Below are 17,004 nucleotides of genomic sequence, written 5' to 3' on the forward strand. Positions count from 1 at the left end.
CAGGGCCAGATGGCTTCACTGCTGAATTCTACCAAACATTAAAAAAGAATTATCACCAAATCTTCACAATGAGAGAAGTCAGAGGTTAGTAAATTCTATGAGATTGAGCTAAATTCTTTTTATCTTTTGTGGCAAAATCAATTCCTTGGTTGAAAAATATTTTGGTGATTTTGTGTATGGCACTATTCAGGCAACTAAGACATGATTATGCTGGCAGAAGTGTCATGGACAGTAAAGGCAACTCTTCCACTGATATGAATATCTATTACTTTTAGGAATAAAATTATGACTCCTCTATTCTATGAAAGAAGGGCTCCAATATAATCAATTTACCAGTAGGCAGCTAGTTGGTTGCACCAGGAAATTGTGCCAAATATACGGGTGAGCATTGTCTTCTTCTGTGGGAGTTTTGAACACGTAGCAGTGGCAGTAGCCAGGTCAGCCTTGGTAATAGGAAGGCAATGTTGTGGAGCCCAGTCATAGTATCCAACTCTGTCACCATGACCACTTAGTGTATGGGCCCATGGAGTTTCAGATGGAGAGAAATATCTTCAGGAACTGTACTTAACAGATTATACCTAGGATCCTCACCCATATCTGGTTTAGGTGATTTAGATGATGAGATTTTGACTTTTGAGCTAATGCTGTAAGGGAGTGAGATTCTTGTTAACCTTGGGAGAAGGTGAATATGTTTTGCATTTGGAAAGGACATGAATCCTCAGGAATCAGAAGGTGGACTGTGGTATGCAGAATTTTAAGATTGCCTACCAAATTGCCAGCTGGCATTGCATATATACTTTTCTTCTAGTTATTTAATCACACACTAATTCATGTGTTTCTGTGAAGCCATCCTGCAGATGTAATTAGGGTCTCAGACCAGTGGACTTTGGGAAAATTATCTGGGTAGACCTGTTGTAATCACATAATCCCTTTAAATAGGGGTCTAGAGTCAGATACAGAGAAGTCAGAGATTAGAAGCATGAGAAAGAGTCAATATGCTATTGCTGGCTTGAAGATGGAGTGAGACTTGTGGTAAAGAATGCAAGCTTTTATACGCTGAAAACAGTTCAGCAGATAGCCAGCAAAAAAAAATGTGGTACCACAGTGCTACAGCTGCAAGGAACTGAATTCTGAAAACAACATAAATGAATGTGGAAGCAGATTTTTCCCCAGAACTTCCAGATGAGAACTCATTGTGGCTGACACTTTAATGTCTGCCTTGTGAGACCCTGAGCAGAGAGTGCAATCATGCTGTTGTGTGGTAGTTTGTTGTGCAATAGTAAATAATTATATCATGGGATACAAATACCTGCACTGTTATTAATTTTCCAATTTAATTCTTTCCAAAGTCCCTGACCAATCTTTTCATCATTGCATATGTGTCAGAGTAGATCCATACCTACAGACATGAGTTTTATACAAAGAGAACAGCTACATGAACCACATAGCTTTCTACCCACTGGTAACATGTTTCCTTCCCAATGTTTTTCTGAGTCATTCCTGAGTGGGGTTATAATGCAGCAGACATCTACTTGCATCTATTGTCAACATATCAAGAAGATACATCCATAAACTGGATCATCTTCTAACTGGTAATGAAGAACTCTCATGAGGCCATACATGATGGTTGAGAGAGAGAGACAATGAAGTAGCAGTAATAGGTATCATGTAATTTACTTGTGCCTTCCTGATGTACCCAAGCCCAGCCCTTTAGATCAAGTTGCAGTTGCTCACACAAAACTCTACTATTGAACAGAGTAAATAGAAAGAAGTTCATAATGGGTGTCTCATTCATACTGAAAATTAATACCTCATTGTTAGGTGCTCAATCTCTACCAGGGTCTGGTAGGAAGCCCAACTGAGCAGCTTCCCAAATACAGACTAATTGCTAAAAGAAGAGGGCATGGTTTGCTCCAAAACACTGGGAGTGTGGTTTTTAATTCTATTATTGGGAATTTTTAAGGCTTCATAGACTCTACATAGCAGGAATGTAATACACTTGAGTCTGCAGGTCATGAGGCTGAAGTGTCAGAGAAGCTTGCACTATAGCCCGTAGACCTTTTTCTTGCTCTGGGTACCACTCAAAATTGTAAAACATGTGGAGTCGAAGCAAAAAACCAATGTGACAGATGTTGTCTCTAAAATCTAAGGCCCTGATTCCCACAGGCTAACTGGGGAAAGATCATCTACAAGTAGCTCAACTGTTATCCCTCCAGGGCAGCTCCTTACCCTGGCCTCTCACTCTGGCAGGCATACCGTTCTTTTGTGAGGCTGTGCTCTTGTGGCATATACAGAGTCCTCCACTGGATCCTTTTACAGCACAGATTACACAGTTGTTTAATTTCACTTTACAGAGTCTATCTTCCTGGGATTGAGAAACCCCACTGTCTCCAGCTGGTGGCTCTCCTTGGTGCTGCTGAGTGTGTGTGTGTGTGTGTGTGTGTGTGTGTGTGTGTATTCTTACTAATGGCAAATCTGGCTGTGAATTGCAGTAGGCTCTATCCATTCTGTGAAGCTCATGGTTCCCTGATACTTTTGGAAATGTAAGTAAACCCTGTTAGACAATTAAAATTATTTGTCCAAAGTTATTTATGTAGACAGGGATTAGGCTTGGGGAAAAATTGGGGTTCCTGAATTAGTCATTATTATTTATGCTTTTTATTAAATACCTACAATTTGTCAGCTACTGTGCTGGGCACTAGGGATACAAGTATGAAATGGACTAGATAGGATTTGAGATGCAAAGAGTCCAGTGCAGTGTATCTCAATTTTTTACAACCACAGCCCACAGTAAGAAATATATTTTCTCATCACAATTCATGTTACACCCACATCCACCCACCCCCCCCACACACACGCATACTGAAACACAAATTTTACATGATATTCACCATAGGTGCAATGCAATTTTATATTTTCTATTTGATTTTATTCTATCTTATTTCATTAAAAATTTCAAAGTCTTGACCCACTGAGTTGGTTTCAAGACCTACCAATGCATGGAAAGGTAACTGCAGTTTGGAAAATGTAGGTCTATTTAATAATCTGTGATGTGTATCTTATATGGTGCATATATTTATCTTTTCAGGCACATATTTTATGGGAACATGGGAGTGGAGAGCCTGAAAGAGTCTCCATCTAAGCCAGTGGTTCTCAAACTTCAGCGTGCAAAGGAATCACCAGGGGATCTTGCTAAAATGAAGATTCTAACTCAGTAGGTCTGAGGGAGGTCCTCAGATTCTGCATTTCTTATTTTAAGCTTATTTATTTATTTTGAGAGAGAGAGAAAAAAAAACATGCACAATCAAGGGAAGGGCAGAGAGAGAGGGAGAGAGAGAGAATCCCAAGCAACCTCCGTACTGTTGGTGTGGAGCTCAATGTGGGGCTTGAAATCATGAACCATGAGGTCATGACCTGAACCCAAATCAAGAGTCAGACACTTAACTGAGTCACCAAGGCACCCCGTGATATTTTGCATTTCTAACTAACTCTCAGGTGATACTGATGCAGCTGGTCTATACACAACATGTTCATGAATAAGGACCTAAAAATTAAATATGTTTAAGGGTCTGCTGAATTGCCCATGTGGGGCCTGACAAGTTTCCTGGGAGAGAATTCAACCTAGGAAAGAGAGTTTGCAGATATTAACCTGTAAGAATAGCACAGCTTTTATCATACAGATATATTTTTTTTCCTGGTCTAGCTTGCGATATCTGAATTTGACGAGGATATTCATGTATGCAAAAACACACAAACTAAAAAATACACATAAATGGTCATTTTGCTAAAAAATAACAGATATTAGAGTCCCAAGTAGCACTAGCATTCAGCTGCTAACAGGTAACTGAATAATTGCAATTCAAGTGGGAAAAATCCCATCCACACTTCTATAAGGGTCAAGGGTGGGTGGGCATTTGTTCTAGAGAAATTGATAGGGCTTTGGCACCTTAAGGCCTCCTCCTCATTAGACAGTATCAGTAATGAGTACAGTACCCAGGAGAAAGGGCACAGAGCTCAGTGGACATGGAAGTATCCAGGAGACAAATGCATTCATGTTCTAGCTGCCTAGACTTGTTACCAGGCACAAGTGAGACCTCCCTCAGTCCTGCTCCAAGTGTCTGATTCCATTTACATACCTGTTCTTGCATGGGAATGGTGTGGGAGCCATTTGTCCCTTAAGTATCTGGTAGAGGCTGGGTGACAACACAGCTCACATCCTCAGTACCTCATCTGATCCACTTGGCAAGCCCATGAAGCAAGTAATATCCCCATTTCACAAATGACAACACTGACCCTTACAGAAATGGGTCTAACTGCCAGGTGGATTCCTCTAGCTATTAGTCCCAGAAAAATGGGAGTTTTACCTATTATCGTATGTTCTAACAACAGGAATTTTTTCAATGTTTATTTTTGGGACAGAGAGAGACAGAGCACGAATGGGGGAGGGGCAGAGAGAGAGGGAGACACAGAATGGGAAACAGGCTCCAGGCTCTGAGCCATCAGCCCAGAGCCCGACGCGGGGCTCGAACTCCCGGACCGCGAGATCGTGACCTGGCTGAAGTCGGACGCTTAACCGACTGCGCCACCCAGGCGCCCCACAACAGGAATTTTAAGTATCTTCACTGCCCTCTTAAACTCATTAAACAGTTCAATCATGTATTATTTTCTGGTTTTAGTTATTTTTTAATTATGAAAAACATAATTCATATATCCTTTAGGAAAAAGAGACGAGTGAACAAATAAAAAGAATCACACATGGTGGGAGCCATAGGATGGTACAGGACTCAGGAGGAGCAGCGGTGATCACTGACATGGTTACAACTAGGGAAAGACATGGGGATGAACATGCACACAGGGGAATGGCACAGAGGTACCTAACCAAACCATGATGTGGTTGAACTCATTTTTGAGTAAAGGTGAGGCCTACTTTGACTACCATACAGGAAAAAATATTGTCTACTTTTTAGTGTAACACACTTTCAGAGTCTTCTCTGTAAACAAATGCATTATGCCAATATATTTTTACAAAAATGGGCTGATACTGTATATATGGTTCTGCAAATAGTTTTATCTTTATTGTTATTTTACAATGTACCATGAACATCTTTTCCATGCACATGGGTGAAAATCCCCTACTAAAAGACAGAGGACACTGTAGTTGGATCAAAAGGCTGCTGGTAACCAAGAGTGACACCTAAAGCAAAGTATCAGCCTAAGGTTAAAGCACATAGCCTGGCAAATGCCTGCCAGGAAAAGCAGGATCAGCAATATTCTCATTAGAGAAATCAGAAATGAACGCCAAAGACATTAAAGATACGGGATATCATGTAAGCCCCTTTGGCCCCTACCTCCGCCCCTCATTCCCCTGACACCCCGTTGCCCCCTTGGGGCAAAGGGATCCTGTACATCTCTTTGCATCCAATGAAAACCACCCATTTTCTGTTTTTTCCTTAGCTCTTCCTGAGCCCTTGACACATCTCCACATTCTCTCATCATTTCCTCACTGCCCAAGTGCCTTTCCTGTAAGTCCTCCTGATAGTCCTTGGGGGAATCGTCTGTCCCCCTGTCCGTTTTTCTTTTTGCTTTCCTAGGCACATAATCTTCAGCTGGGCGCTTTTCGGCAGCCCGAGACTCACTCTCAGCCTTTGCCAGGGATTCTGGCTTGCCCTCACTGTGTGGTTTTCCCTCATTTTCAGACTTGCCCTGCTTTTCTTGCTTTCCCTCATCTTCTGGTTGTCCCTCATCATCTGGCTGTCCCTCATTCTGGAGCTTTCCCTCATGCCCTGGCTTCCCCTCCACTTCCAGCTTTTCTTCCTCATCTGATTTTCCTTCATCTTCTGTATCTACTTCATCTTCTGGCTTTCCCTCGATTTCCAGCTTTCCTTCATTTTCATTGTAGAGTTTTTCCATGTTGAGATTTCCCCTTCTTTTCCTGTACTGGGGGGTGTGGTGAGGTGGTAAGGGGAAGAGAAGATAAAGAAGACAAGGGAGACTGAGGGCTTGGAGGTGGAATGCAGGTCCTGATAGTACTGGCATCTTTCCCCTTGGCTGGGTTCCTTTGACCTGGCCCAGCCCTCCAAGTGTGTCTTCTGCCCACCCTCTACCCCACAATTCATCCCACACTTGAGAGCCAACCATTTCCTTGTCAGGCCCTACCATCTTCTCTACCATCCTAAAGCGTGGTGGGGTGTGTGCAATATATGTGGTGGGGGATGGGCAGTGGGGCTCTCAAATTCTGCCCAAGCTGTGCTTTCTACACCCTCCCCTCACTGTTTCTGTCCAGTGTCCCTCCCTCCTTTCACTCACCCGCAGGGATTCTGAACAGGTTCTTCCTATTTTTCTAGTCTTGCAGAGTGCTGGGGACAGACACACAGACCTGCAGACAGACAGGAGATAGGGGCAGGGCGTCTCAGCAATTTGCTCTCAGCAAATTGATGTTTCTTTCCTGAATCTGGGCCCTCCTCATGCAACATTTCCCTCACTTACCTCCCCCGCATCCCAGCCGCCATTACTTTCCAGGCCTCAGGCTCCAGACCAGGATGCTGTCCAAACTGTTTGGATCTCTGTGACCCCCTCCCCTGCAGACAAGCCGCCCGCCCTCACCCTCTTTTTGCGGAGGTCAATATTTCCACTTAGGTGCAGAGTGTGAGAGGGGGTTATTTCTAGAATATGTCTGTCTACATTTCACTGTCGCACTGCGGGGGCGCCCCCCTCCCATTTCAGGTCCAAAAATGTATGGAGAGCGCAGAGGAGGGGCGTCAAGGAGGCGACAGAGCCTGCTGCAAGATGCTCCCTCCTCATCTGCCCACCTCCCCGCCGCGTCCCCCTCCTCCCCAACCTCCCGGACCCCTCCCCACCCCGCGCTGCTCCCAGATCCTACTCCCATCCACCTCCACCCCTGCCCGGGGCCACCGGCAGCACCCACCTTCACACCGACCTGAGGGACCTGCGGGGCCCGGGGCAGCCCTGTGCCTCCTCGGGCTCGCCAAAGCCCGCCGGCCCCTCGCCCGCCGCCCGGGCAGCTCAGGGAGCTGGTTCTGCGCGGGCGACGGGAGCGGACAGCGCAGGCACCAGACCGCAGGGTGGGTGAGCAGGCGGGCGCGGGGGCTGCTGCCCACGTCGGCGCCCGACCGGTCACGTGAGCGCCGCGTCACCCAAGCTCGGTTCCCCACCCCGCTCCGCCCCCTCATCCCCATCCCGTAGGGACCAGCCAGCCACAGACGGTGGGGAGCAGTGTGGCAAAAGGGGGTCACCGAGAGGGCAGCCCAGAGGCTTCTTTACCGCAGGTGCTTTACCTGGCGCGCATCTCAGGTCCTCACACAGCATCCCTCTGAGAGGTACGTCATTGCCAGGTGTGACAGCTGATCGCAGGGAGGGTACCCGACTTTGCCGAGAGCACTCAGCAACGGAATCCCACAGGCTGCTTTCAAGACAGGCTCTGCCAGACTCCAGAGCTCTGGTGGTAGTGTCCGCCAAAGTAGAGCTGCCACCTTGAGTAGCTGTGTTCCTGGGCCTCCTCTCTCCTCAGTCCACACGTTCTCTCTCCCTGAGTTATTTCTGTTCATTTCCCTCTAAGCACAGATGATTCTCAAATCTCCATCACCAGGCTATCCTCTCCCTTGAGTCTTAGACCCTCTTTGCCAACTGTCTATTGGCTACCACTGCTTGAATGTCCCTGAGGAACCTCAAAATCCGTATACCCCAAACTGCTTTCACCAACTTCCTTCTCACCTTCTCCCTTCACTTCTCTTCACACTTGAAACTTGCACTCCAATATTTGACCTCTTCTTATTTAGAGAGAGTGTCAGACAGCTAAAGAAGATAGCATTAAAATATATTTTAAATGGATTAAAGATGAATAGATTTATCATCATCCTTGGTCTACAATACACTCTGTATCATTAACCCTTTGTCCCTCTTTTCTTTTTTCTTCCCTTCCCTTCCCTTTCTTCTTTCATACTGTGAAACCACCACCCACCTCAAAAACTAGAAAATTGCCGATATAAAGTTGCTACAGTGTAATGCCACATATTTGGTTTTGACAATGTGACTATACTGTGCCTTGGTTTGGATCATGTGTATCCTGTTGTAGTTAACTGAACTTTTTGGATGCATAGATAGTGTGTCCTCTAATGAGAAATTTTTCTCTTTTATTTGTTCAAAAATTCTTTCTTCTCATTTCTGTATCTCTTCTCCTTGGAGTCCTGTCATGCACATGTTAAACATGCTTCATGTGTCTCCTGGTTCTCTTAGGCTTTTTAAAGTTTTCTTCAGTTTCTTTTTTTTTTTTTTTTTTAACTTTTTGCTCCTCAGACTGGATAATCTCAATTGATCTATCTTCAGGCTAACTGATTCTTTTTCATGCCTGCTCAAATATACTGTTAAACCCCTTTAGTGAGCTTTTCATTTCAGATATTGTGCTTTTCAGCTCCAGAGTTTCTGTTTGGTTCCTTTGTATAAATTTCTATCTTTCTACTGATAGTTTATATTTGCTAAAGCGTTGCCTCTTCATTTCCTTAGTCCTTTGTCCATCTTTTCTTTTAGCTGTTTGAGCATATTTAAGACAGTTGATCTAATTTTTTTGTCTAGTTAGTCCAATACATAACCTTTCTTATAGTCAGCCTAATGTTTCTTTCTTATAAATAGATCATATTTTCTTTATTTTCTTGTTTCTTCATATGCCTCACAATTTGTGTTGGAATCTGGACACTTTGTATATTAGAAAGTATCAACTCTGTAAATTAGATCCTCCCACTTCCCAAGGTTTGTTGTTGCTCTTTGTTGTGGGTTGTTTCTTTGTTTAGTGACTTTTAAAAATAGTTTTGTAAATTCTGTATTATTTGTCATGTGTGACCACTGAAGCCTGTGCCTTATTAGCTCAGTAATCAACTGGTATTTGGTCATGGTTACTTTAAATGTCTAGAACCATGGGAATAAAAATACTTTCCCAGTCTTTGCAGATGAACTCTGACATTGAAGTATTTTTAGTGCTTTACCTTCTGCTTGGGCAGATCCTGAAGAACAGCCCACGGTTAATGCTTAGGGTTTTCTGTGGCTTTTTCTGAGCATGTATCCAATCTTGGGTATGCACATATACTTTTCAATTCCTTAGTATATGTGAGTTTTTAAAAGTGCTTGTTCCTCCGTGTATGTCTTTCCCCAACTTCTCATACTTAGGCTTCTCAATGTATTGTTTACCTCAAATGTTGTTCCTTGTCCCAGGCTGCTGTGGCCAATACCTGTGACTTTAAGTGTTTTTGGCAAAAGCCACCCAGGAAGCTATCCCAGTTCCAGTCCCAGGAATGGTCTGTTTGGTGTAACAAAGGGAATTTTTTGTGCTGGTCTTTCAGGGAGCTGCCAGACAGACTAAGACCCACAACCAGAATTCTATGAGAATGGGATCTGAATTCTTCCCTCCGGTACTAGCAATGTAAACCAGGATATCAAGCTGCCATCCACAGACTGCTGACAACCTGGGGCATGGGGGATGGTAGGCAGACAATTTAAAATTTCTTACCACAAAGCAGTAGCCTCTTTCTTCACCAAATTTCCCCCTGGTTGTTACAATTTTTATTTTACTAGATTCCAGAGTTCTACAAAAGTTGATTCTGATATTTTTTGCCAGCTTATTAGTTGCTTTTACGGGAGGGGTCAAGTCCAAGAATTCCATACCTTGCTATTTTCAATAAGGTTACTTTTCTTTCTATTCCTATTTGTCAGTGTTGATAGTTTGTGTCTTTATTGGAATTTGTCCTTTTCATCTATCTTGTCTTATTTATTGTCACACAGGTGTCCATAATATTACTGTATAATCCTGTATAAACCTGTAGACTTAAGATTCATGTCTCTTTTTTCATTCCTGGCTCTGATAATTTGAATCCTCATCCTTTTTCTTTTCTTTTTTTTTTTTTTTTTGATCAGTGTATCTATAATTTGCCACTTTTTTTCCTTTTATTTTCAAAGAAGCAATCTTCAGTTTTAGTTAGGTTCTCTATTGCTTTACTATTCTCTACTTCATTTATTTCCACTCAAATATTTACTATTTCCTTCTTTATGGTTTCTTTGGTTTTAAGCTGATTTTTCTAGTATTTTAAGGTGGGAATTTAAATTACTGATTTGAGATTTTCATGTTTTCAATATAAACAATTACAACTATAAATTTCCCTCTAAGTACTGCTTAACTACATCCCATAAATTTTGGTATGTTGTGTTTTCATTTTTATTCATCTGTAAGTAGTTTCCAATTTCTTTCATGATTTCTTCTGATTAAATGGAAATATATTGCTTAATTTCTACATGTTGATAGATTTTTCAGATATCCTTATGCTGTTGGTTACTAATTTAAGTCCATTATTATCAGAGAATATTATTTGTGTGATTTCAATCTTTTAAATTTATATGGTATTTTATTGTGGCTTATCCAAAAGAATGTTCCATGGGTGCTTGACAAGATGTGTTTTGATGTTGCTTGGAATATTTTATAGACGTCTGTTATTCTAGTTGGTTTGTAGTTTTATGCAAGTGTCTTATCTTCTTATTGATATTCTTCCTACTTGTTCCATCCAATTTTTAAAGTATCATTTTGAAGTCTGCATTTTCTATTTTCAAATTCTCTGTTTTTCCCTTTCTTTTCTGGCAGTTTTTGCTTTATGTATTTTGACATTTACATATGTTTACATATATTTTAATAGATTCCTTATGGATTGACCTTGTTATAAAATACCTTTCTTGTTCTCCAATAATGTATTTTGTCTTAAAGTATTTTGCCTGATATTAAAATATCCACTACTTTTTTTCATTACCCTTTGCATGGCATATATTTTTACATCTTTTCACCTTCATTATATTTATTTATTTGAATCTAAAGTGTTTCTCTTGTAGATAGTGTATACTTGGATCATGCTTTTATGCCCATTTGACTAATTTCTGCCCTTTGAATGGAGCATTTAATCAATTTGTATTTATTAATTTATTTTTTTAACATTTATTTATTTTTGAGACAGAGAGAGAGAGAGCATGAACAGGGGAGGGTCAGAGAAAGAGGGAGACGCAGGATCTGAAACAGGCTCCAGGCTCTGAGCTGTCAGCACAGAGCCCAACGCAGGGCTTGAACCCACGGACCTCGAGATCATGACCTGAGCCGAAGTCGGACGCTTAACCGACTGAGCCACCCAGGCGCCCCTAATCAATTTGTATTTAATGTAATCATGGATAAGGTAGGTTTTACATCTGCCATTTTACTATTTGCTTTCTATATGTTGACTTTTTTTGCTTCTTTATTTCTCCACTATTGCATTCTTTTTAAAAGACATTTTCAATATGCCATTTTAATTCCCTTGTTGTTTTTTAGAAGATTAAAAAAATTCTTAGTGGTTGCCCTACAGATTAAAATTAACATCTTAAAACAATCTAACTTTGTCAATTCTAACTTTATTTCAATACTATTAAAAAGGTTGTTCTAATGTATCTTCATTCCCTCCTTCCTCCTTTGTGCTATGATTGTCCTAGAAACTACATGTTTAACCATTGTATACCCCTAAATGCTATTTTATAATTATTGTTTATGCAGTTTTCTTTTCAGTCAAATAGGAAAAACTCACAAACAAACATACATTTATACTGTCTATATTAATTTTTTATTGCTGCTGTAACAAAGTACCACAAACTTCATGGCTTAAAACAACAGGTTTTTTCTCTTATAATGCTGGAGGTCATCAATTTGAAATGGTTTCATGGGGTTTAACCATGGTATTAGCAGGGCAATACTGCCTCTGGAAACTTTAGGAGAACATCCATTTCCTGAAGTCTCCAGCTTTTAGAGCTGCATTCCTTGAATTATGTCCACTTCCTCCATCTCCAAAACCAAAATCATACAAATGTCTCTGCTTCCATCATCATATTGCTTTATTCCTCTTCAGTGTCAAATTTTCTTCTGTCTTTCTCTCATAGGAACACTTGTGATTGCATTTGGGCCACACCCAGAAAATCCAGTACAATCTCTCCATCTTGAGATCCTTAACTTAATAACACCTGTAGAGTCTGTTTTTGCCATATAAGGAAACATTTATAGGTTATAACATTTGGATATGAATATCTTTTGGGAGGCCATTATTTAGCCAACCACTTTGTCTTTTATATTCACCTATTTAGTTACCTTACCAGTGCTCTTTATTTCTTGATGCAGATTCAAGTTACCATCTAGAGTCCTTTGATTTCAGCCTTAAGGACTCTATTTAATATTTCTTATAGAACAGTGAAAGTGTAGGCGTCCCTGGGTGGCTCAGTTGGTTAAACATCTGACTCTTGATTTCAGCTCACGTCATGATCTTATGCTTATGAGTTTGAGGCCCCCATCAGGCTCTTGACTGAGCATAGAGCCCACTTTGAATTCTCTATCTCCCTCTCTCTCTGTCCCCCTCTCTCTCTGTCCCTCCCCATCTTGTGTGATCTCTTTCTCTTTCTCTCTTTCTCTCAAAAATAAATAAACATTATAAAAAAACAGTGAAAGTGTTTAAAGATTATCTCAGTATTTGTTACCTTAGAATCTCTTAGTTAATACTTAATTTTTAAAGAAGAATTTGTTGGTTAAGATATCTTGGTTAATATTAATTATTCTTCTTGCATTTTCTGAAGAAGATATCCCACTGCCTTATGATCTCCATAATTTCTGATTAGAAGACTGCTGTAGACTAGTTTTTAAGTTAGATTAAACTTGAAAAGTTTTGGTTAGTACATTTTCAAATGCATTTTCTTGCTGCTTTATTTCTCATCTCTTTCTGTGATTTCCATTATGTCTATGTAGGTATATTTGACAGTGTCTCAAGGTTCTGTCTCTCTCTATGCTCTTATTAATTTTTATTTGTTTTGTTTTTCAGACTTGAAATCTTTATTTACCTATTTTCAAGTGTACTGATTCCTTCAGCCAGCTCAAGTCCATGATTGAGACACTCACGTGAATTTCTCATTTCAATTATGTTCTACTCAATGAGGAAAATAGTATCTTTCCAATAAATAGTGCTGGGAAAACTGGATATCTACATGCAAAAGAACGAAGTTGGGCATTTACCTTACACCACTTACAAAAAGTTAATGCAAATGGATCAAAGATTTCAACAGAAGAACTAAAACTGAAAATTTTTGAAGAAAAAGATGAGAAAAACTTCATGTCATTGGATATAGCAATAATTTCTTGAATATAACACTCAAAGCATAGGCAACAAAAGAAAAATAAGATAAATTGATGCTATGGACTATTTGTGTCCCACCAAAATTCACATATTGAAACATGCTAGAAAAAGCCAATGTTGCTCTGAAAGGATTGTTAAACTCCATTGTGGTGAGGGTTCACAAAGGAAAGAAGAGTGCTGGAAATAAAATTTGCATCTTTTTATAGAGTAATACATAAATAATCATGTGTAGTGTTGGTAGTAATATAGATGGTAAAGGCCATTCTGTTAGGTCTCAGAATGAGGAACATGTTATTGGACAATGGAGAAAAGGAAAAAAGGAAACCCTTGTTATAAGGTGGCAATAACTTGGTTGAATTGTGTTCCTATTTGAGTATTTTGTTAACAGTAGAACTTGCAAGCAACAAAATTGGATTTTTAGACCACTGCAGACATGTATGCCACCTATCGGAGTTGATGTGTTGGTGGGGCCCCTGAAGAAAGCTGATTTGTGGGAAAAGCTACCACCGAGCTGTAACATGGGCAGCAACCAGAGGAGATATATGAGTGATGTTACCACTTCAGAGGGCCTGAAGGGCAGAACATTGAGCCAAAGAAGATTATTCTCATGCCTTAAGATCTAATGGGATTTGCTGTGCTAGGTTTTGGACTTGCTTAGGACCCATCACTCCTTTCTTCTTTCCTGTTTCTCCCTTTGGAATGGAAATGTCTATCTTATGCCTGTCCCACCATTATATTTTGGAAACACATAACTTACGTTGTTTCATAGATTCATAGTTGGAAAGTAATTTTGCTTTAGGATGAATTACACCTAGATCCTCCCTCATTTCTCATTTAGATAATATTTAGAAGAGATTTTGGACTTTAAAAGTTTATGCTAGAATGAGTTAACATTTTAAAGGCTGTTTGGATGGAATGAATGTATTTTTCATGTGAATAGGACATGAATATTGGGGGGCCAAGGGTGGACTACTATGGATTGAATGTGTCCTCCCCAAATGTATATGTTGAGAGCCCTAATCCCCAGTGTGGTGGTAGTTGGGGATGGGATCTTTGGGATGTAATTAGATTTAAATGAGGTCATGAGGGTGAAGCCTCTATGATGGGATCACCGTCCTTATAAAAGAGGAAGAGCTCTCTGTCTTTCCACCATGCAAGGATAGAGCATGAGGGTGGCCATCAGCAAACCAGGAAGAATGCTCTCACTGGAGACTGAATTTTCCAGAACCTTGATCTTGGACATCTCAGCCTCCAGAACTACAAGAAAAAAATTTTTTGTTGTTTAATCCACTCATTCTATTGAATTTTGTTATAGTAGTCAGAACTAACACAGTTGAATTTTATAAAAATTAAATACTTTCTATCCATCAAAGAATACTATCAATAGAGTTAAAAAGTAACCTACAGGATTGGGGAAATATTTATAAATCATATGTCTTTTAAAGGATTAATATTGAGACTATATAAAACACTCCTACAACTCAACAACAATAAAAAAGAACCTAAAAAGTAGGCCAAGAACTTGAATAGACATTTCTTCATAGAAGATATGTAAATGGCCAAAGCATGTAAAAAGATGCTCAACATCACTATTATTGGAGAAAAGCTAATCCAAACCACTGTGAGGTATGACTTCACACCCATTAGGATGGCTATTATAAAAACAACTCAGAAAACAATGTGTTAGTGAGGATGTGGAAGATTGGAACACTTGTACACTGCTGGTGGAGATGTAAAGTGGTGAAGTTGCTGAGGAAAACATTATCGTGTTTACTCAAAAAAAGCCCAAAACATATCATTATAATATGTTCTAGCAATCCACTTCTGGGTATATACCCAAAATAATTGAGAACAGAAGCTTAAATAGATACTTGTACTCCCATGCTCATAGCAACATTATTCACAATAGTCCTAAGGGATAAGCAACACAAGTGCCCATTGAAAAATAAATCGATAAAGAATATGTGGTATATACATTCAATAAAATATGATACATCTTTGGGGTGCTTGTATGACTCAGTTAGTAAAGCTTCCAGCTCAATTTCAGCTCAGGTCAGATCTCACGTTTTGTGGGTTTGAGCCCCGCATCGGGCTCTGTGCTGACAGTACAGAGCCTTGTTTGGGATTCTCTGTCTCCCTCTCTCTCTGTGCCCCTTCCCAACTCTCTCTAAATAAATTAATTAATTAATTAATTAATTAAAAAATATGATGTAGCCTTAACAAAGAATAAAATTCCACTACACATTATACTATAGGTGAACCTTGAAAATATTATGCTAAGTCAAATAAGCCAGACACAAAAAGACAAATACTGTATGTATTATTCCACTTATATAAGGGACTAGAAGAGTCAAATTTATACAGACCTAAAGTAGAATAGTGGTTACCAGGGTCAATGGGGGATAGGAGAATGGAAAGTTATTATTTAATGAGTACAAAGTTTCAGTTTGAAATGATGAAAAATTGTTGGAAATAGTGGTGATAATTCCACAACAATATGAATGCACTTAATGCTACTGAATTGCACACTCAAAAATGATTAAAATTTAGATATTGCATTTTGTGTATTTTTCCACAATAAAAAAACATAGACCATTTTAAAGTGAACAATTCAGTGGTATTTAGAACTTTCACAATGTTATGGAACCACCTCTATTTAGTTCTAAGACATTTCTATCAGACCAAAGTAAAAACTACTTATTCACTAAGTACTTGCCTTCCTTTATCTACCCAGTACCTGGCAATCACTGATTTGTGTTATATCCTGTGTTGGTCTTCTGAGACTGCCATAACAAAATACCACAGATTTGGTGACTTAACAGAAATTAATTTCTCACAGTTCTCAAGGTTAGAATTCCAAAATCAAGTTGTGAGTAGGTGTGGTTTCTCTTGAGTCCTCTTCCCTTGGTTTGCAGATGGCTTTCTTCTTGTTGTATCCTCATATGGCCCTTTTCTTGTGAGCAAACACTCTTGGTGTCTCTTCCTTTTCTTATGAGGACACTTATTTTATTGGTGTCCCACCCTTAAGACTTTATTTAACCTTATTTACCTCCTTAAAGATGATATCTCTACTTACATTGGGGGTTAAAGTTTCAACTTATGAATTTTGGGGAGACACAATTCAGTACATAACATTCCACCCTCTGGCACCCCAATACTCATGTCCTTCTCATATGCAAAATGTAAAATTTATCCTATCCCAACAAGCCCCAAAGTCTTAACTTATTCCAGCATCAACTCCAAGTCCAAAGTCTCATCTGAATATCTGAATTAAGTCTAGGTGAGACCAGGTGTATGATTCATCCTGAGGCAAAACTCCTATTTAGCTATGAATCTGTGAAACTATGTGCTTCCAAATACAATGGTGGAATAGACATATAATAGAAATTCTCCTTTCAAAAGAGAGAATTCCATTATCATGAAACTTTTCCCCATGTTTTATTTTAAGAGTTATGGTTTTAGCTCCTAGGTTTAGGTTTTTGATCCATTTTGAGACATTTTTTTGTATATGGTGTAAGTTAAGGGTCAAACTTCAATATTTTGCATATGCAGTTTTCCTAGCACTACTTTTTGAAAAGTATGTCCTTTTCCCATTGAATGACCTTGGTACCCTTGTTGGAAATCATTTGACCATGCATGTGTGGGTTTATTTCTGAGATGTCTATTTTATTGCATTGGCCTATATGTCTGACATTATGTCCATACAACACTATTTTGATTATTGTAGCTTTGATAAGAGTTGCACTGCAATGAATGGATTCTTCTATAGGGCTTCCAGTGGGAGCATCACCCTGCCCACACGTTAATTTCTGACTTC

The 17,004-nt window shown here is 39.7% G+C and overlaps 1 protein-coding gene across 1 annotated transcript; it reads right to left on the reverse strand.

The window, feature by feature from the left end:
• Positions 1-5,357: 5,357 nt before the first annotated feature.
• Positions 5,358-6,659, reverse strand: TCEAL6 (transcription elongation factor A like 6). Its single transcript, XM_047075716.1, is given in 3 exon segments — positions 5,358-5,387; positions 5,389-5,937; positions 6,307-6,659. Coding segments are annotated over 2 exon segments (552 nt in total). The 5' UTR covers positions 5,911-5,937; positions 6,307-6,659.
• Between the last annotated feature and the right edge of the window lie 10,345 nt (positions 6,660-17,004).

This window comes from Lynx rufus, unplaced genomic scaffold (assembly GCF_022079265.1).
Source record: "Lynx rufus isolate CCGP_SWC_20201006 ecotype Redwood Valley unplaced genomic scaffold, mLynRuf1.p SCAF_14, whole genome shotgun sequence".
NCBI classification, from domain to species: Eukaryota; Metazoa; Chordata; class Mammalia; order Carnivora; family Felidae; genus Lynx; species Lynx rufus.